General features: G+C 41.4%; 2 protein-coding genes across 6 annotated transcripts in view; one reads left to right on the plus strand and one right to left on the minus strand.

The window, feature by feature from the left end:
- Positions 1 to 701: 701 nt before the first annotated feature.
- Positions 702 to 22091, minus strand: part of Jhy (junctional cadherin complex regulator) — a 90969-nt gene continuing 69579 nt past the window's right edge. Inside the window, exons 9-11 of one of the 5 annotated variants that reach the window (XR_007344467.1) lie at positions 20715 to 20779; positions 10092 to 10201; positions 702 to 1001 (exon numbers count right to left, since the gene is read on the minus strand). Coding sequence is in view for 3 of the 5 variants with exons in the window: in XM_048795603.1 (XP_048651560.1) it covers positions 10168 to 10201; positions 20715 to 20779 (99 nt within the window). In the remaining 2 variants the exon portion in view is untranslated. Of the gene's footprint in view, positions 1002 to 9929; positions 10202 to 20714; positions 20780 to 22091 lie in introns of those variants that run through there. The other 4 variants (XM_048795606.1, XM_048795603.1, XR_007344470.1 and 1 more) reach the window with 4 other exon arrangements.
- Bsx (brain specific homeobox) lies at positions 3243 to 8559 on the plus strand. The gene is made up of 3 exons (XM_015490033.2): positions 3243 to 3737; positions 5736 to 5932; positions 6894 to 8559. The coding sequence occupies exons 1-3, from the start codon at positions 3476 to 3478 to the stop codon at positions 7131 to 7133; spliced, it is 699 nt and encodes a 232-aa protein (XP_015345519.1). The 5' UTR covers positions 3243 to 3475; the 3' UTR covers positions 7134 to 8559.

Below are 22091 nucleotides of genomic sequence, written 5' to 3' on the forward strand. Positions count from 1 at the left end.
GCACTGGAAATATGGCTAGTGTGAGTAGAGTATATACACTGGAATTTTGAGAATTTAATATGAAAAAAGGAATGCTAATAATATTTATATTGATTACATGTTGAATAATAATATTTTTGTATATCGGGATTAAATGAAATACATTAATGTCTCATCTGTTTCTTTCGCCTTTTAAAATATGACATACTGCTTTTTAAATTTGATAAGCAGAAAATTTAAAATAACCTATATGGGTCATATTATCTTTAGTGGCCAGCAATTGGCCTAGACTTCAGAGACAAACCAGGCAATGAAACATCTCTGTTTTTAAAGGGGAAATAGCTTCTCTGCTCCCTTTTTCTGCTGCAGACAATCTCTACTCCCTAAAATATAACACTGAATCCCCCATCCTCGGGCTGTCCCGGGGCCTACGCGGGTTGGGGGTAGCGAGAGCACGGAGCGAGGGGGCGGGAACGATGCTTCCAACATCAATCGCTGGCTTTGCAAGGCTTCTCCCTCCTACCGTAGGAATAAAAGAGAGGGGCTGGAGACCCCGGCGCCCGCCTTCTCCTCTTGGCGGGAGGAGGACAGGCCAGACCAGAGCTGTGCGCTGAAGTCTGGGCTGGTTTTAATAACTCTAGCATTTTCCCCCCCGCGGTTCTGACCTGGAGCCCCGCCACTGCGGAGAAACTTTCTGCGGTTCCGAACCCGCCAAGCAATTTCCCTGGATCTGGCTCTAAAAGGAACGTGAGGTCAGGACTGGACTAGAATCTTGACGACGAACCTTCTGCATACCCGCCCATGGGCGCGCACGGCTCAAGCTCCAAGTGCCGGCTGTGTTAGCAGGGCACCGTAGGCAAAAGCGGTCTCTCTCCCTCAGGGATAAAGAGACGACTGTAGAATCCCCACCGGCGCCTGCACTACGGATGCGGGTTCCGCCTCCGAGCCCCGCAGGGGTCTGCTTCGGTCCTGGCGGCGGTGCTGGTACTCTCTCCGGCTCGCAGCTTTGTTCCCCAGCGTTGCTGAAAGGGAAAAGGGAAAGAAAACGCTGGCGATCGCGAGGTCCTGCCTCTTTCTGTAGCGAACCAGTTTCCTCCCTGTTTCTCACTTCTTAGGTTCCTACTGGGGGCTTAGGCAAATGTGGGGCAGCTGGGTTGCTGGGGGAAAATCTCAAGTCTTTTTCCCTCGGCAGCTCGGCTCTCGGAAAGGCTAGCTCCGGCAAGGGAACACTAGAGAAGGGAGAACCCAGTATGCCTCCCCTTTTGCCACCACTTTGGGCTTCGCAGCCAAGGAGCGAGGCCTGGGGCTATAGCCTTAGCTTTGAGGGAAGAGCGGAGTGCTGAGTTTAGAGATACAAAATAAAGGGAGAGTGAAGGCCATGGAGGCAGTCCGCCTCTCCCTGTCCCTCCTGCGATGTTTTGAACAAGGGGATGGCAGATGTGTAAGAGGGATTTGCAGTGACTTGGCTTGAAGACAGGCACCCAAAGACGTTTATACTGCTCCTGCTCCGAAAGGGACAGTCAGTAATCTTTCGTCTGCCTCTGTAGCAGAAGTTAGACTCCGCCCTGAAAAAAACTGTAATCCCGCCCCCAGGCTAGTTGCAAACCTGTGCTCTCAAGTAAAGGGTGCAGGCGCAGGCCAAAGTCTGGTTGTACATCCACCTGGCCCTCAAAAGCCTCTCAGCCGTTAGCGTATGGGGAGACATACACTTGCTAGAAACGGATCTAATCAGCTGCTTTGGATGGTGGTGGTCTTTTACCAGTTTCCACCTTCTTAGTCTCCCTCCAGCCCAATAAAGGATGACTGGACCAGCAATAATGGCTAGAGAACAACTTTTTGAAAAGTCAGCTGACTTACTTTCCATGGTCACCTGCTCTCCTTTCCTCGGTTCTTACCATTATAAACTTAAAAAAATGAAACCAATCAACAACAAAACCCCACACATTTCAGACTCCAGGACAGTGTTCTGTCTTCATTTAGATGCCTCTTGTCAAGATCTTATTTTAAAGTCTTCCCCCACCGTGCTTCCTCCTTCCTTGTACCCTCCTTATCTATTTACCATTTACCAGTTCATCTGTATGGAATAGGATGCTTCCACTTCCTGGAGCACTGTAGTTTGGGGCCTAATTGATTCTGGTAATTAATTTGTTCTACCTGCTAGATCAGATGGAAATCCTATCCATGCACCTAAGGATTAGCACTTGGCTTTCTAATGCCTCCTCTAATTATCTAATAGCATGGGTTGTGAGGACTCAGTCTCTATTAAAACACTTTTGCTATTAGCAGTAGTGATTGGAATTGTGATGACGACTAGATTTCAATAAATTAGAGCTTAAAAATGGGGAGATGGAAGAGAAGTGCCTTCTTTTAATTTCCCTGAGTTTAACATCAATAATTAGAGCAATTTTTGGAGATGCGAGCCAAAATTACCCCTGCTGTGTTGTGGATGATCACCTTAATTTTGGCAAATTGACTTCTGGGAAATAAATGTGACAGATTGGAAAAAGACAAGGGGAAAAAGATTGGGAAGGAGGGGAAAGGAAAGAGGCTAGGGAAAGGAAAAGGGGGGGGAACCCTGTATAATTATTTGAGGGGCTAGGGTTGAAAGGACTGTAACAGCAGAAGCAGCAAACTATATGAGTGAAATGAGGAGGAAGTAATGGAAATTTCAGGGAACGTGGAGGATGGCATTAAAGGGTGGCTTTGGACATTTTTAAACTGACCAAATCACTTGAATAATCTAGACGTAGATTTTTCTCTCACCCACTCCCTATAAGTGAGGTCAAGAATGTTAAGATCATTTTTACTTATCTCAATAATCCAGTCATCTCTCCTATCAATTTGAGATGAGTCTAGCTACTTAAAATAGTGGACAATTTTCTCTTTACTTCTCCCCTTCTCCTTTTGCCATCTATTATTGAATCTCTTAAAACTCTAGGCCCAAATGCCTTGAATAAGTGCTTTATTGCTATGGGGTTCTTTTAATGTCTCTTCTCTAAGGTGGGAGGAGTTTGTTGGACAACAGAGACTTTTTTCTTTTAGTTTTTCTCTAAAAGACGACTGGGAAAAAAGCAGCTCTTGCGATGTATGTGCATGGGGGGCTGGGGCAGAAATTGAGGTCCAGAAGCCTCCTAGGAACCCGAACCCAGAAGGCTCCACTCTCGCCAGGCTCAGCCAGGCGTATTCAGCACCGCGGACAGATCCCCGCCCCGCCCCAAGCCCACCTCACCCTCCCCTCTGCCTCCGGCAGCCTCGCCATTGGCTCTCCCGGCTCCCCTCTCGAAGCTGCCAATTCTCCAGCACATAGACCCAACCTACCCAGGATCTTGTCTTCTCGCCTTTCCAGTGCCCGGGATAGTCCAGGCCGAGAAGAGAGCAGTGGAGATCTGAGTCTCGGAGAAGTGTTGTCGGATCTCCACCAGGCTTGCTGAGACACTGCCTGCTTCACACACTTTATCCCCGGCCTTCGCCCTGTGGCAGGCGCTCTGCGCTCAAGATGAATCTCAACTTCACCTCTCCTCTACACCCGGCGTCTTCTCAGAGGCCCACATCCTTCTTCATCGAGGACATCCTGCTGCACAAGCCCAAGCCGCTGAGGGAGGTGGCCCCTGACCATTTTGCCAGCTCTTTGGCTTCCCGGGTGCCTCTACTAGACTATGGCTACCCCCTCATGCCCACACCTACCCTCCTGGCTCCTCACGCCCATCACCCTCTGCATAAGGGAGACCACCACCATCCTTATTTCCTTACCACCTCCGGTAAGTAGCAGGGGCCTTAATGTGCGGGGAGCAAGAGAGCAGGCCTTCTAGCACAGTCCTTAAGCCTGTGATAGAGCTAAGGAAAGGCCAGCTCTGGGTTGGCCTGGCTTGGTCCACCCCCTACCCCACTATCAGTAACAATAGAGGGTTGGGGACTTGGCTGAGAGCACGCAGAGCTCCCTTGAAGCATACCAACCCGTGGGGATAATTTGTGGTCTCTCTACACTTTTTATAATGGAGATACATCTGGCCAAGAGACAGCTAGAGGTGAATGAGTTTGACATATTACTGGAGGGCAGTGCTCAGTTCCACTGGTGATCTTCCTGGCTACTTTGGCCCATGTCTCTATTCCAATTCTTCACCTCTCCTGGCTCCAGGAGACCCTTGACAGTCCCCTCCCATGGAACTAAACTCAACTTTCCAGCTCCGAAGCCGGAAACTTTCCACTTGGCCAGCTTTCTTCTTCCAGGCGCGGAACATTGGCAGATCCTTCAGAGGATATAGAAGTGAATGAGGGTTGGGATAGTCTGCGGGAAAAGGGGTTGGACTGTCCAAAATAAGGGCAGAAAGGATAAGAAACAAAGGAAGAGACATGAATTTCCTTAACTCTCTTCACTCTTAATGTTTTAGCATTTAATTTAGGATCTTAAGCTAGGCAGTCCTCCCCTGCCTCAGATGCCAGAGTCGTTGGAGCCGGGTGCTAGCAAAGTATTTTGATTTCTGCAACTTGGTAAGGGTAGGGATTAGCAAAATGTGGTTGGCACAAGAAGATTTGGGGAAATATCTACCGATGCACCCTGTCTTTCTCTGAAAGGACACATCCAAGGCTTTCTTCTCTAGAATTTTCATTCCAGCCAGAATAATTTGTTTAGTCCAGATGCTGAGTACAGCAGTGGAAACAATCTAGTCAGGGCAAGAGCTGGGAAAAGACAGGAGACAATCTATGAAATGTGGGCACTAGTATCCAGGACAAAAGAAAAAAGTGTGAAGCTGACTCTCAGACACTGTGTTGGAGAGAAGAATCTAAAATTCATCTTGAGGTCCACATCCTCTATTTGTTTCACCATCTGAGTGGCATCAGTCTCCTGTCAGCTATGCTGTTGTTGCCCCCATGTAGCAATGGCCAATGCCTGTGGTACTGGACCTGTTTGCTTTGTGTGTTAGTTCCTCCACCCCTTCGGGGATTGGCAGATATTTGGTATCTGCAGCAGCTTCTGTCTGCTTAGTTCATCTCTCACACTGTAAGGCCTGGGAGGGTCAGAAAAGACAAGAGAAGTCTCCCCTGACCGAGCAAGGAAAAGTGCTCTGTCCTTCCGCTTTGCTTACTTTGGAGTCAGAAAGAAAGAACAAGGACCAGATTAGAGAGTAAGGTTGTAACTGCAAAACTGACAAGGAAATGTGAAAGGAGGGTTTCTGAGCTTCTCTGGATAAGAGTTTTGCTCTCTTTGGTTGCAGGAGGGTGGGGGCACTTGGGAAAGAGATTTTTTTTTTAATTTACTGAATTCAGGAGGCAAGATCATACCTTTCCTTTTCATACTAGCTTCTTTACACAGCACTAAGTGTTATCAGTGATTTGGGTGGGTACAAGTGGACATTTCCCAGAACCATCTGATGTTTTCAAGAAAACTTTTTCAGGTGCAACAGACCACTAGGTGCAGGTAGACCCGACAGAAGTCTCACTTCAAAGAGACATTTAAAAAAGATTTCCAGATCTGTTTTGTCGTGTTATTTTCCATTTTAGTTGCTGTTTATTATTTGTATTTCTAGATGGCCTTCTAGAAAAAGATCTCTAAGCGCTATTTTGCACTTCCCCACTCCCACCCCCATCTTGAATTCTTGTGAAAAGGGCGCCAGGAGCTTTGGGACAAGCAGGAGACTGGACTGGTGGAGGCCAGAGGCCAAGGGAAGCGCTGGGCACTAGAGGTGGGGAGTGGGGGAGAACAGAGGTTGCTTCCTGGTGATCTGGTCTTGGCTACCTGGCTGTTCTTCTCTCTGCAGGGGTGCCGGTTCCCGCGCTGTTCCCGCACCCCCAGCACGCGGAGCTGCCTGGGAAACACTGCCGCCGCCGCAAAGCTCGTACAGTTTTTTCTGACTCACAGCTCTCGGGTTTGGAGAAGAGGTTCGAGATCCAGCGCTACCTGTCCACGCCAGAGCGGGTGGAACTGGCCACTGCCCTCAGCCTATCGGAGACGCAGGTGGGCCAGAGGAAGGGGAGTCCTTGATCTCTGCTTCACTACTCTCTCCCCTTAACTCTTAACTCTTCAGGACCCATTGAGGAACTCTTCGAGTGGTAATGAGCCCGTTCCCCATTTTTCTAGGCTTTCATTTTTCCAAGATCATTACTAAAAACACAGATACCCCAACTTCACTCTAGACTTTCCGAAACAAAGTTACTCCAGTGCGTCTCTACGTGAAGAAAAATCTCCTCGGGTGATAAACTAGATGGTTTCTTGTCTGGAGAAACTCATACAAGGAGATTTTTTCCCCTTCTTATTTCAATCTGTATCGCAGCAGCCAGTCTTCACACGCAGCCCCACCCAAGCCCCAACACACACTGTAGTTTAAGCCCTTTCTTTCTATTCTCTTGTCCTGGGTGGAATAATTGTTTTCATTTAGCTCCAGGGGATTTTCACCTGCAGGCCCCAAACTCTTTCCTCTAGTCCCCCTCTCTCATATATATCCGGAAATGGAACTTGCTGTGAAATCATCAGATCTGTCAGATCTGGGTATGATTTCTTTCCGTGAAAACTAGCAAGTTCAGTTCTCATCTTTCTGTCCAGGTGTTTTGCTGGACCAGGTATTTAGATATCTCAATCAAAGGAACACAAATTGAATTTACAAGAGAATCGTCTACACAGCACTTACTATTAGTAATTCTGATTAATAACAGTATTGATAATCACTAACCACAACATTTGAATCCTCATCATTATTTTCGGACAATAAGTTCTGGGAGCCATAGGACGTTTGATTCTCATTCAACCTAAAACCATAATTTGTGAGCACTTTATTTAGTAGTTAACCCTAGTGAGGCGGCCACAGTTCTTGGTAATTCGTCAATGGATTGCTGTCCGTTTTCCTAACCCCCAGCAGTCGCTCAGATTAGTGTGGGTTTGGAAGAATGACACGATTTTGTTTCTGTCGCTCCGAAATCAGGTGAAAACGTGGTTCCAGAATCGGCGGATGAAGCATAAAAAGCAGCTGAGGAAAAGTCAAGACGAGCCCAAAGCTCCAGACGGGCCTGAGAGCCCTGAGGGTAGTCCCCGTGGTCCAGAGGCTGCAGCCGCCGACGCTCGGCTGAGCCTGCCCGCCGGCCCTTTCGTGCTGACCGAGCCAGAGGACGAGGTGGACATTGGGGACGAGGGGGAGCTCAATTCCGGGCCGCAAGTGCTCTGAGTCGTCAAGCTGGGAAGGGGAGGCGGGAGAGGACACTGCCCCGCCAGACGCGCTTTTCTCCCGAACGGGAAGACTGGGACTCCGATCTTGCAGCGGGCGGTGGAGATCAGCTGCTGGAAGACCAACAAAACCCACCTGTCAACCCCTCAGCGGGTGCGGAGCCAGCGCCGCCCGGGACTGGACCGCACGCCCCTCCCCGCCCCAGCCCTGTAAATTGCCGCGAGCGAGTGAGCGCCTGGGTTCGTTCATTCCCGCGCCCCACGTCTTCAGCTGCGGGGATCCCCCCCACAGCGTGGCCGTCTCTCTGAACTTGGGCTTTCTGCTCTCTAATTCGATGGGGGGAAGGTTTTTCTCCGCCGCAAACGCACAACCCCTTCTCTCTCATTTCTTAGCCACCTGCCCCCAGATCTGTTTCCGGGTTTCGTGGTCTCCCCACCGGGACTCTTTGCCCTTCCTTAAGCAATTCAGCTGGCATCGGTAAGGGACCAGGTGTCTGGGGCCTTCTGCTCTGCAGGGATTCAGGCAGAATCACAACCTGATCCTTAAAAGGTTCAGTGCCAGGACAGACTCGCGGGCTGTTCCTCACTAACCTTCCGCTCACATCCTACCCCTCACAGCTCATCTCTAATTCAAATACCTAAGTGACTCCCTCCTTCTCGGACGGCGCTTCCATCCTCTCCGGTCCCATTTCTCACCGAGAGCTAGCGGATCTGCGTCCTGGCACTCTTCCTGAGCTTGTGGTTCCCGGGCGAGGATGCTTTTTAAGCTCTCCCTGCCCCATATAGAGCCGCGCTTGCGCGTCGCGAGAAACTTGGGCAGAGAAAAATTCGTGCAGCAATTTCTGCTTCCCGAACTTGTTGCGCTTCTGTCCTGCAACTCTTCCAATACCCCACGGGCTACTGATATTTTAAAAGTGAGTGTCCTCGGGTTGTGTGTGGAAATGCTCATTCTCAGTGCATTTTGGGTTATGCAGAATTTTAGTAAGGTTAAGGACAATGGCCTTAGTTATATGTTAATAGATTTATGACTGAGGTTAAAGGGGTTCTGGGCGTGCACCTGTTTGGGGACTATTGAGGTGCGGTGAAGATCTGATCGCCTTGAGCGTTATCCCTCTTTTCCCCCTGCAAGGTCTCCTATTCTGTTACTGGGTTTGCAGTCTCTTTAGATAATAAAGGGCTCGCCGGGCGAAACTGGGAACGACCACGCGTTTCCGGGAACCGTTTGTTCTCTTGTCCTCCAACGCGCACGCCTTCTCCCCTCCGCCCTAGGCAATTTCCTATTCCCGTAGAAGTGAACTGGGCTAGTGACCTTTCGTTAACAGATTTCTTCTCCCCACCCCGGTTTTTCTGTTTTCAATCGTTTGATTAATGGTATTGAGTCCCACCTACATGGAAAAGTTCACCGCAAATGCCATTTTATCGCTCCGAACCGCTGGAGGGAAAGGAATCTCTTGATGTTTGGAATACGAGATTTTACTAATGAATTGTGTGACAACACTGTCATACTCAATACACTTTATCAAATACAGCAGCCGTGCTGAAGGCGACCTCGGCTTTCGATTTTCCTTTGGCTTCTGGTTGTATCTTTACGCATGTGAGCCCAGGAAGACTGGAAAAGAGTGACTGTGGCTGGTCGGGTTCCAATGACGAATAACAGTATATAGACTACAGTGGGGTGAGCTTGGGTTACTTTTAATCCTAAAGATCCTTTTGGGTCTAAGTTCTATGATCCTATCAATGTGGCAATAGGCTTGAATACAAACAACAATAGTGTTATTGAGAAAACATTATATAAGGCAAAGATGAGTGCCAGAGTGAGAGATTTACCCAATCTGTATCATTTAGGAGGCAAAATTACTATTTCTAAAATATAAACGCCATATAGTGTTCTGGAATCAATCCGCAAACTTGTAAGTTACATATGATCAGCATTATGTTCCCCTTTCACAGATGAGGAAATTGAGGTTTGACAAGATTGAAGAATTTATCCATGAAATGTGGGCTAGCTAAGAGCCAAAGAGGGAAAAATATCTCCTCTAACCCCCTCCTTCCCTTCTTTTCTCATGCACTTCATTGTCTTCTGGTAACAATGAATCAGTTGGTATTTTGCCTCACTTCATAAGAACACTACTCTCATTTCTTTAGATCCTGTAGATGTGGCTATTAAAAGCAAATTCAGGCTTAGATATCTTCCTTCCATCTCTGTTCAGTTAATGACAGGACCCTTTCTCCCCCACCCTGTGTGTTTGTGTTTTGCTGGGGACAAACCAGGGCCTCCTGCCTGCTAGCCAGGTGCTCTACCACTGAGCCATATCCTCAGCCTGACAGTACCATTTAAAGAAGGATTTACTTATAGCAAATGCTTTACAATAAAACAAAAGACTTGGTTTGAGAGGAAATAAGTGTTTCATGAATAAGAATGTCGGGGTAACCTGGAAGGGAAAGTAAATATACAAGAACATGGAGGCAAGGGAAAAATACCAAATTCTTCTAATCCCAGGAAGAACAACCACTAATGGGATTTAAGAAGAATCTTTAAAGTGAGTAGTACTGTTGTATATTTGGGGAAGGATGTAGTGTATGTGTGTGTGTGTGTGTGTGTGTTAAATTAGATGATGAATACAGACTCAAAAGTACCAGGCACTAATTTTTTCCTTCTCTGGTCTTCACAAGAGACCAGGGCTTTTTCTGGGTCCATACAGAGCAGAATAAATTTATTTCTTTTTTAAAATTTTAAAAAAATTTATATATGACAGCAGAATGCATTACAATTCTTATTACACATATAGAGCACAATTTTTCATATCTCTGGTTGTATACACAGTATATTCACACCAATTCATGTCTTCATACCTGAACTTTGGATAATAATGGTTATCACATAAATGTATTTCATAACCTTTTGTTTTGAAAAAAAGCAGGCAAATCGGAAACACTGTTAGCATAAACACAGCTCTACCTGATTGGAGGCAGAATGAGTCCTGGAGTCCAGGTTTAATTCTTGAGAACTAAGAATAGGAAGATGGTTGGTCCCCTCATCCTGGTCTCTTTATGGATGGCTGTTCCTGGCTGGAATGAAAGGGAAGGGAAGAGTACAAATTGCAACACTGGCCTTGCTAACCAAGGCATGGTTCTCTCACGAAGAAAAAACAAAAACAAAAAAACCCTGAGATTGGTGACAAATAATCCAATAGCAAACTTCTCTCAGTCCCATCTCTCCTTCTTTTTTAATATAAGGGGTTAGTGATGATGGTAGAGGATAGATACAATTTAGTCTCAATTTAATGTAACATGACAGCACTTTTTGTTTTTGGCCTTCAATGCTGATCAAAGCCTCCATAGGCTGAAAAGGTATTTTGTCTGAATTACCCAGGCTTTTGCCTCAACTCAGTTTCACTTCATGGTGAAGATCTGACAAAACTATGTTCATTACGATATATTACAGGAAGACATATAAATTTGATTTTGGAGTGACAAACGCATCTTCAAATAGCTAAGATAGGCAAGTCATCCCACATTGAATCCCAAATATAGTATTCCCCCCCCATATTTGTCACTAATGTTTTGCTTCTGATAGACTTCATTTCATAGATTCTCAGAAAGAGATTCTTGCTAATATTCCTGCACACATAAGAACATAAGAAATGGAGTTCAGCATGGTGGCACATGCCAGTAATCTCAATGACTTGGAAGGCTGAGGCAGAGGAATTGCAAGTTCAAGGCCATCCTGAGCAACCCAGTGAGACCCTGTTTCAAAATAAGAAATAAAAAGAGCAGGCATGTAGCTCAGTAGTAGAGTGCTCCTGGGTTCAATCCCCAGTACTACAAGGAAATTAAAAAAAAAAAAAAAAAGAAAAGGAAAGAAAAAGAAAGAACAAAAGAAATGGGTAACCTGCCCAGTATTAGCTGACAGTGACCCTAATAATTTAAATGAAATCCATGTCACCATTTCAAGAAATAGAGAGCTGACTTTCTTGGATGTATTTGATAATTAGAGATACAGGGATGTGGAAAGGCAGAGCCAGCAGAACACTTTCTGGTGCTAAGAGAATTTGTGCAATAAACATTTAGTTGAAGGAGTGACTACCTAGTCTTCCTGATTTTAATTCAATATACAGGCAAAAATAATGAGTTGATTGGAATATTTTACATTTCATATTTTTGTTATTTTTTTCATCACATTTTAAAGAGGATGTTGATAAGCTAAAATTCATTCAATATACAGGAATCTGGATAGTAAAGATTATGGAAAACATCAAATAAAGGACTGAGCTTTTTAGCTTGAAATAAAAAGGCTTTGGGGGGGGAGGAGGAGGAGGAGGTTAGCTATGGCAGCTACATTTGAATGGCTGCAGGGTTATTAATTATCTAGGAGTATATCCAGCCATGCTAAAGATGTTATTGTGTTTCCAGGGAAGAACCTGGAATAATATTTGAGTACTTCTATAGCCCTGGTACTTTGCTATCCAACAACAAAACAGGCTAAATCCACAAAACACCAAGCACCTTTTCACTACAAATGTTTAAGCCATGGTTAGAAGGCAAAACTTAAGGGACTCCCTATTACACAGTTCTCCATCATTGGAAAGTTGGGCTAGATATCCTATATGATATTCTCTCTCTCTCTCTCTCTCTCTCTCTCTCTCTCTCTCTCTCTCTCTCTCTCTTTCAGTGCTGGTGATCAACCCAGGGTCTTGCACATACTAGGCAACTGCTCTTTCACTAAGCACACCCCCTCCACCCTACATTTCATGGGTCTTCTTAACCATTAAGAGCCCAGTATTCTATTTTATTTTTGTAGGAAAGGAACAGTAATTTCCAAGTTATTAAAATTATTTATCATCTTACTATAAGATTTCAGTTCATATATTAGTTTAAATGAATATATCCATAGCAATGAGGATTAAGAAAATAGGAAAGAGAAGAAAAGAAATGACCCCTAGTCTTTTTCATTCATTAAACAATTTCCAACACCTCCTTGTAGAAAACAAAGTGATGTTCTTTTAGGTTAAGGACCAAGATACAGTCAGGAGAAATTGTCAGCATTAGAAGAGACATTTGACAAAGTCTCATTCCTTCATTTTATACATGTAGGAAGTTAAATATCAAATATAATGTGAGCCTTGCAAAGTCACATAGACAGTGACAGAATTAAGACTAGAAGCCAGTTTTAATTATCATACTTACCAGTAACTCATGTTGTTGTGATAGGTTATGGTAGGGCTATTGTCATCATGTCACATGGAGAAGATTTTTCATAGTGATTTTGGGTATAAAGTGTTTAAAAATTGTAGCTGAAAATTATTTAATAAAATCTTTGATCCACTCTTGAAAACCCTTCTGAATAAGAGCAATCCAAAACTTGAATCAGCTCTTCTGGGAGATACTGAGTCCCTGTGACCAATTCCATTCAAAACTAAGCTGAATAACTACTTGCTGGGATGTTTCAGAAGATATTCTTGGATCCAATAGGATGAACCAGATGATTTTTAAAAGACCTTGAGTTTTGCCAGGCATGATGGTGCAGGCCAATAATCCCAGCAACTTGGCAGGCTGAGGCAGGAGGACTGCAATTTTGAGGGCAGACTCAGCAATTTACCAAGGCCCTAAGAAACTTAGCAAGACCCTTTCTCAAAATAAAAAATAAAAAGGGCTAGGGATGTGACTCAGTTGGTTAAGTGCCCTGAGTTCAATATCTACTGCAAAAAAAAAAAAAAAGAAAGAAAGAAAAGAAAAGAAAAAAAATTGACTTCAAGTTTCCACTCTTCTTTAATCTAAAATATTTGACTTAATCTCTCTTAATTACAGATGAGACAAATGAGAAAGACTGCCTATTATTTGGTGAGTTACAGAATTAATACTTTGAGAGGTCAAAAATTTAATTCCAGTGAATATTTAGGATTGAGATGAAAATTCAAAATGATTTTTGTTTTTACTCTCCATTGTATTTTCTGGTTGCTATCCCCCCTCCCCTACATTTTATTTATTCTTTCCTTCTCAGAATTCCTAGTGCACACCTCCAGACAATCTGCCTCCATGATTCCATTCATAACAAATCCAGGAGTCTTCTCATACTGCTCCCTTGTAATATTGAAGAGCCACAGCTGGATTTGGCATCATGGCCATTGGTGAGATGGCTTGGCTTAGAGGCCTAAATTCTAATCCTGGCTTTACCAATGATAATATTACTTTTCTTTCGTGGCATTTGAAAAATGAGGAGAATACCCAATTAATGAGTTAAAATGGTGAGGGGATGAGAGATTAGAGCTGTGAAAGTACTTAAGGTGAGATCTTGGATGAAAAGATCTAAAGGAAGATAATTAACTACACTAGAGATCAAAACATATCAATGATAAAGTCCTTTCTGTCAAACTTCACAGGACTACAGCTGTTACTATTTGTTAAGGAACAGGTGAGTCTTGTGTTCTCATCACATCATTACCAAGAGGTTATTGTGTCTCAATATTTTTTGTGATACTATAGATTGAACCCTGGGACTCACACATGCTAGGCAAGTGCTCTACAAGTGAGTTACATCTCTGACTCTTAATTTTTTTTAATAGCTTCATCTTATTTTCTTGGGCTAAGGGAGGATTTATAAGCCCTGAATGAAATAGGATCTGGAAGGTTTCATTAGGAGTACTCCTTTATCCCCCTAGTTCCTATCCTATCTACTTCCGGTCTCAGGTTTCTGTTATACCATTTTGTGACAGATATTATGTTATGATGGAAGGAATATTAGAGTTCAAATTCATGGAGACCTTTTTTTTTTTTTTTGTACCAGGAATTGAACCCAAGGGTGCTTAACCACTGAGCAACATCCCCAGCCCTTTTTATGTTTTATTTTGAGACAGGGTCTTGATGAGTTGGTTAGGGCCTTGCCAAGTTGCTGAGGCTGGCTTTGAATTTGCAGTCCTCTTGTCTTGGCCTCCTGAATAGCTAGGATTACAGGTGGGTGCTATGGTACCTGGCCAGAGACCCTCTTAAGACAAAGACTCTCTTAAGTGACAAAAGAATTGCCTATGATTCCAGTCTGGAATATGTCATGGGAAATCAAAAATTTAGGTTTCTTTCTGAGGCTTCTTAAAGAAAATTTTAGCTTAAAAAACCCACACTTTATGAATAAATCTTTGTGACAAGAATAAGTAAAAGAACTGTTTTAAATTATTGATGAATATTATCTTTGGAGATTAGCTGAACATTTCTAACATTATTCTCCTCCTAGCTTCCCTGGCTACAGTTAATGGAGTAATTGGGTGTACTTGTCAATATTCTAGCCAGAAGTTAAGAATGACCAGTAGTCTTCGTTCCTTACAGTGCTTGTTTGGGGATGGGAAATGAGCCACACACAACAATGGGAATAGGGATATATGGGTGCTCCCTGAGTTTCAAATGGGAATAATTTCAAGCTAAAAGCAAAAAATGAAAACCTGTAGGCTTGTTCTGCTCTCTTTCCATTTATCCCTTTCAACTCCAAAGCTCTCTATTTTTAATTATTATTTATTTTTTGCGGTGCTGGGTATTGAACCCAGGGCCTGTATATGCTAAGTAAGTGCTCTATCATTGAGCTACACCCTAGTCCTCTATTTTTAATTTAGAAAATTTGGGTTTTATCATTTATCACACATTATTTAAAGAGGTCATGGTTCTATAAGGATTACTTTTTTTTTTTTTTTTTAAAGAGCAGTCCCTATTTCCTTCCCTGTTTTCTTTATTGCAGAGGCAACTACTTTCCATACTTTCCACTTTGGGCTGATAATTTTGATGGGTACTGGCACATTTCTAAGTGATTTCACTGAATTGCTACTTTCTGGGATTTCTATGTTAGTAATTATCTGGTACTTCATACTATGAAAGACAAAAACTTCATTTTCTTTCTCCTTTGCTCCCTCTACGAATGTGGACCCTCTCCATCTCTCCTTCCAGTGTCATTATTTCAGATGACTATTATGGTAGGCATATGCAATTCTCAGCTAAGTCAGCTAATCAATGACTTTTCTTTACTGCAAGAATTTTTCTTTTCTTTTGAATGGATATTTAGTTGTTTTTAATTTTTAATGTACTTATGACTAATTTAATCCCAAGCTCTTCACTACTTGTGTAGATCCCATTTCTAAGATATTCATATATTCACTTCATTTTCCTGAAGAAACAAAAACTGTCCCCAAACCTGCTCTGGCCTCTGTGCCAATTCATCTCTCTTTCCCATCATCCTGTGGATTCTTTTCATCTTATTTTTTCCTTCTTTACTTCTTCTTTTTGGGAAAGCGTGGACTACTGTGTTTCCTAAGAATCGGTACCTGGAAGGTAAATATTTACAGATCACCCACATCTGGAAAAAAATCTTTAATCTCATGCGTTGTTAGTATTTTGGCTAAGTACAGAACTCTAGTTGGAAATCATTTATGAATACTTCTGAATAATTTTGAATGTATCACTACTGATTTTTAGCTTCTAATTGTTATCATGAAGTCTAAAGTACTTCGATTCTTGGTGTGCTGTTTTATTTATTCATTTATTTATCCTCTTTGGAAGCTATAGGGAACTCTCTTTGTAGCCAGTGTACTGAAATTTCACAATTATATGCCTTGCTTTCAGTCTATTTCCACCCATGGTTCTGGATACTTAATAGGCCCTTTCAGTGTGAAAAGTTTTGGGCAATTTTCTTGAATTAATTGTTTGATAATTTATATCCCTCTTTTCTGTGTTTGTCCTTTATGGAACTCTTTCATTATTTAGATTATTATATTTGGGATTTATTCTCTAAATTTCTTCTTTTCTCTTCATTTTCTCTACTTTTGTTCTGATTGCCCTTTTGCTCTGATTTCTGGGAAGGTTGCTCCCTGTTATTTCCTAATCTTACTTTTGAGCTTTTAATTTCTGCTACCATAGTTCTAATTTCTAAGATCTCTTTCATTTTCCTTGTTCTCCCCACCTCCTTTTAAAAGATACCTTGGGTAATATGTTCAGATGTTTGGAAATTCCAGTTGTCTGCTTATATTTATGTGAGAAACAAACAAACAAAAAAACTGATAGAAAACTAGGAGTTCAGGGATAGGATTTATTGATTATAAGCTTTACTGTTGGGATAATATGGATGAGTTCTTTAGTTGTAGAACCTCTGAAGAGTTTTAGGTTTTTTCTTTTAGGCTGGTCAGAGTCCCCAGGGAAAAATTTTCTGACCTCCTGCTTGTGGAGTAAAGTCCCAACCTTCTGGGAGCCATGGTCTCTGTATTTGGAGCACACACATTCACTATTGCTTTAGTACTATGCCTCCTCAACAGAGCCAGTTGTCCCTCACTATAGAGACAGTTCTGCCTTCTACAAAAGGTAGAATCATCTTTCAATGAGGCAGTGGATGAATGGGGATTGGCTGCATGGAAACTGGGGAACAGATCTAAAGGTCTGTCTGCTCTTAAACATACCTTTATCCAATCCTTTATATGATTGGACCTGTCTCACCTCCATTCCCCTTATTTCCAGAGGTAATTGACAACATCAGTTCCTAAGTCTTTTTTTTTTGTAATTTTTTTAGTTGTATTTGGACACAATATCTTTATTTTTATTTGTTTATTTTTATGTAGTGCCGAGGATCAAACCCAGGGCCTCACGCTTGCGAGGCAAGTGCTCCACCACTGAGCCACAACCACAGCCCAGCATTTTTCGTCTTAATGTGTCTCATTGATTCTTGGTCCTCCCTTTTGCTTAGAGTTTAGTATTTTTGGAGTCTGCCAGTTTCTTTTTAGCAACTCATCCACCTGCCTTCCAGTTTTCAGAATTTTGTTACTATTGCCACTCTTCCTTTTCTCCCTGTTTTTATATGTTTATGCCTTTAAAAAATGCTTTACTATAATTCCAGTGGGTTCTTGTAAAGCAAAGGAAATGTGTGTGTATTTTGTCTACCTTATCTACCCAGAAGTCTTATGATTTGAATTTGATGTTATTTTATTTTGTCATTTATAGTAAGCAATGGAAGTATTGCTCTGATGAAGATGTTGATCTTTTACTTTGATATTTCTTTTATGAAATTGAATTGGTTGAGGTACAGGGGAATTTCATTATCACCAGAACAGACTAAAAGCAGGGGAAATAAGAAAAGACTTCACCTTCTGGTGACAGGGTAAGGACAGGAGGCAGAGCTATCAAGACTCTTGGAAGTGATTTTTGATAGTTGTCTGGATGGCACAAAATGAATTACAAGTTAATTTTGGAGGATTTGCCATCAAGGACAGAATACATATGGGGTCCAATTACTTGGCACAGAGATCTTCAATGGTTTTATTCAGTGTGTTCTCTACTTTTCTCTGTCTACAGGAAGGAAGAACAGAATAGCCTTTCCTACCTCATGGTAAGTGATGCAGTACCAATGGCTTGGGAGCAGGGTTGAGGGCATTGGAAATTGTCCGTCCTTAAACATCTTTGTCTGTGGAAGGTCCTCAAGAGTTTTGCAGAATGTTCTAAGAAATTTCAAGCCGAGGGAATTTATGTTATAGTAAACCTTCTATATTTGGGGGTTTTATATCTGTGGACTCAATCAATTGCTTATTGAAAATATTTGATCTCTACAAATATTGCATGTGTATAGAACATGTAAGCCTTTGTTTTCTTGTCACTATTCCCTAAATAACACGGTATAACAACATTCACACAACATTTACATTGTATTAGGGAGATATATGTATAGATAAACTAAGATGATTTAAAGTATACTGAAGGATGTGTGTGTTGCAGCTTGGATGCAAATACTATGTCATTTTATATAAGGACTTGAATATTCATGAATTTTGTTATTGGCGTGGGGGGGGGGTTCCTAGAACCAATCTCCCTTGGATTCTGAAGGGTGACTATATTTAATTTTTCTTAGGCTCAGATTAATTTGAGACCTAGATACCTAACTAACTGAAGAGAGGAGAGAAACAAAAAGGATAAATGGAAAGCAATACACAGATGTACAGACACACAGACACACATACACACACACACACACACACACACACAGGCTCCTGAAGAGAATGCAGCAAACAGGGCAGGCAGAATTGGAAGGTGACCAATTAAGACATTAAGTGTTTTGTGACACATGGACGCATCTGTATTTTGCCCTGATAACAAGACCATCAGCTCATTTTCAGAGGGCTGCTGCCTTCTTCAGCTCAATCCTCAGATCAAAGCAAAACTGTCTGCTTGCATTTTTCAATCAGAATGGAGATGCTAATTTATACTCCTTAATGTGTGATGGTAAGAGACCCCTTCAATTAACTGAATTCTATAGCCAGGAAAATAAAAGGTATACAAAGAGGTGCAGGCTGGAAGAGCCGAAATTCTCATTAAATCAAAAGGTCCAGTATTCATTACCTCATGCATCTGATGCTAAACACTAAATATGGGGATCATCAAAGGAGATTTAATGGGTTAAATTGAGAATATAATCTAATTAAAATATTAGACATGGCTAAATAGTTCTTTGATATTCATCTAAAGCTTTCATTAAAAATAGGTGCTTGAGGTTTGTGACATAGGAGATTACCAATTTTAAGTAGAGACAACAAATTTAGGGACCTCATGTGCACTACTTCAAAGTGTCACCATTGTGTGGAAGCAGGGGGAATGGGAAAAGACTCCAGTGCCAGGTGACAGGGTGGGGATATGAGGCAAGGCCAGTTGGGCTTCAGTATACTAATTTTGAAAGATGTCTGCATGTCAAAAAATAAAGTATAAGATTAAATTGAGAGATGAGTTTGCCACTGAGGAAAGAGTATGTGTGGGGTCCAAATTATTTAGCCCAGAGATCATTGTTGATTTCATTTGATGTCCTCTACATTCTTCTGTGTAGTCAGTTTCCCAAAGGATGATTGATCATGTTTTCCGGGTTTTAAATTTTGGACAGTTATTTTCCCTATTGCCACATTCACACCACAGTTATACTTAATGTTAAACATCTATTGCAAAACTTGGGGACCTCAGTGACAGAGGTTATCCCAAGAAATCAGGCCCAATATTAGGGTCATTCTCCCTGAGATGCCAGTTCAGTAAAAGAGTATTTATAAAATCTTATCAGAAATATGCAAGGATTCACTAAATACATTTGCCTGGAATGCTCACATCATCATAATCCTCTCAACCTGTTAGAGCTATTTAATAGCGGAAGACCATTTATTCAGCTTATTGAAAATTAATTACTTACATTACATAGGTTTGCAAGGGGAAAATGGAAAAGGAATGGAGAGGCAGCTAGGGAGATAAACCCTGTCCACCAAATTCTTTTTTTCCTCTCTTCATAGTTTCCAAAGAGCCCCTCTATTGCAGGGTAGAGAGAGCTGGGAAAAAAAAAATCTGTTCTTTTAGCATCTTGCTTCCTTTTGTAAGGCATTGTTTTCATAACATTTTGGGAAGGTCCAGCTTCCCAGTTATTTTACTGAGCCAAAATTAAGTAACCAAACATGAAAAATGTGAATGCTTCAGACTGGCGAGTAATTTAGAGAATTAAAATTCCATCAAAAATCTTTTGCTAAAAAAAAAATTAAAAAATAAAAAAGCTTCCCATTGATAGATATCTATTTAATTAGGAAATTGAAACAGTTTGTATTTTCTCTGTTCCTTTATGAGAAAAGAGGTGTGACTTTGCTTAATTAAGCTGGCAGGTGAGTAGAAACAAATACTGTACTTAGTCTAGAAGCAGGAGGGTGAGGGGGCAATTCTGAATATCAGATTTTCAGCTACTCTGAGACCCTACCTACTTCAGTATATTTAAAAAGTGGAATATCTAAATATATTTATTAGAATGCACATTTCACCTTTATAGTGTGGAAATATTATTTTGTCTGATAATATAAACAATTTTGTATAATCATTGATATAGGTAGAGTGAGCACTATGTATAATCAAAATCCACAGTGATTCAAATTTTTCATTTTGTGCTACTCTCTTCAATTCGTTTCTTACTGGAGAAACAACGGAAGAGGCAAATGGTGTGTTGGTGTATCTTTTTGTCTCTCTGTTTTCACCTATTGACAACAGAAATTATGAAAATATAGTTAACATTAAGGAGCAGAAGCCCTGCAGTTATTCTGTGAGTACTTGAGAGTTGGATGAAATATGTATTTTTCAAGTCTTACTCTATTAGGTAAAAAGAATCTTTTAAAAAAGGCGTATTTAGGAGAGTGACCCTGATTTTTCCTTAAGAACTTTTCAAATGCTACTTCTAATAATATGTTTTGAAGCACATATTGGAAGAGAATTAGCTAAACTTGTCCGGATATCTGTAGACTATCACCCAAATTCAATTCATTTTCTGCTATTTTTCAATAGGTAATTAGAAAAGAATCCCCCCTGAGTTGATCTAGTCTGCTATTGTAGGCCATTTGCTATCAACTCAAAGTTCTCAATTAGCTCCAGTGTTGTTATAATTACTGAACGTGTTTTCAAACAACTCCCAGTTAATAACTGTTGGGATGAAGAGTCATTTTCTCACTATAGACTAGACTGTGCACGCTCCTGCTTGCTGTGATGTTTTGACAATGATTCATTAACCAATAATAAGGCCCCAATTGGAACCATTAGGCATCAGTGCCTTTGCTAGGCTTACCTTTTATTTTGTTCCTCAATATTGTCTTTTCTTGACTTGTTTTCTGGATAACTCCCAAGAGACTCCTTATGATACAAAACAATATCAAAAAGACAGCTGTCATTAAATTCAACTACTTGTAAAAAAAGCTCTCTTTAAGAGGATGCTCTTGTTGGAAACTCAAGATGGAAAAACACCATAAAAAAGGAGACTGTAATAAGAGAGAATACATGGCTTATAGGGCCTTTATTTCTACCAGCTCATAGAGATTAGGCATAATTATACCATGTCTTTCAATGGCATATATAACATCTGGTCAAATACAGGCCCTCCCTCATTATGTCACTCAAATTTGAAGTTCCTTGCTTTCTAATAGGCATATTGTTCTTATTTTCTTGAGTATCTGAAACAGATAGGCTGTAAAATTGATCATGGATCCACTTGTGTTTATAATAGATGGATATTGTTGTCATCAGTACGATTTTAAAAAGGAGCAAAAAAGTATTCGTCATTCACTGTTTGTGGAAAATCTCTATCCTAGCCTTAGGATCTTGGTAGCTTAGCAACATTCTGCTGGGTCTTACAATTGTGAGATGACTTGGGGCCAAACAAAGGGCCATTTTGATGGCTCTTTCATTTCAACCTGAAACGTACAGCAAATATGTTTTATTTCTTTATCCAAAGTCATTTTAAATTCCACTTGGCACTGTATAAAGAATTCTGATTTTCTAGAGTCTTATGTACTGGATGGTAAAGACTGACCTTGGGGGCAAGGATCCTGTGAAATGTTTTGACATCAACTAAATCACTTCACCTGCCCCAGCTAAGTGTTGGGTTTTGCCAGTATGTGTGAAAGTGTTGGAAGGATTTAACCATAAGTCTATTAACAGAAATACGGTAATGGGAAGTTTTTGAAAGAAAATGAGACAGTGTCTCTCTTACTGGTCAACATCCAAGTGTGAGTTGCTCTTTTTTTTTTTTTTTTTACTTTTCTAAGAAGAGTTTATTGTATTCATTGGAACAGGAAACATAAGCAATAGAGTAATGGTACAGACAAAACATAGTTCTTAAGTTTTAAATGGCATAGCTCTCATAATTTATAGATTTTTGCAAAGTCAAAGAGCATACATATGTTTAAAGTTTTTAGATGTGCTGTCCTGTCATGTGTATATATTATTATTATTTTTTTAATTTTTTATTGTGGGTTGTTCAAAACATTACAAATTTCTTGACATATCATATTCCACACTTTGATTCAAGTGGGTTATGAACTCCCACCTTCACCCCATACACAGATTGCAGAATCACATCAGTTACACATCCATTGATTTACATATTGCCATACTAGTGTCTGTTGTGCTCCGCTGCCTTTCCCATCCTCCACCATCCCCCCTCCCC

This window comes from Marmota marmota, unplaced genomic scaffold, assembly GCF_001458135.2.
Source record: "Marmota marmota marmota unplaced genomic scaffold, marMar, whole genome shotgun sequence".
In the NCBI taxonomy this organism is placed as follows: Eukaryota; Metazoa; Chordata; class Mammalia; order Rodentia; family Sciuridae; genus Marmota; species Marmota marmota.

Bases quoted from the DNA above. Each gene is read 5' to 3' on its own strand.
- Bsx (XM_015490033.2), top strand. From the start codon at position 3,476: ATGAATCTCAACTTCACCTCTCCTCTACACCCGGCGTCTTCTCAGAGG. The intron at 3,738-5,735 runs GTAAGTAGCAGG...TTCTCTCTGCAG, and splicing joins TTATTTCCTTACCACCTCCG to GGGTGCCGGTTCCCGCGCTG. The intron at 5,933-6,893 runs GTGGGCCAGAGG...CTCCGAAATCAG, and splicing joins TCAGCCTATCGGAGACGCAG to GTGAAAACGTGGTTCCAGAA.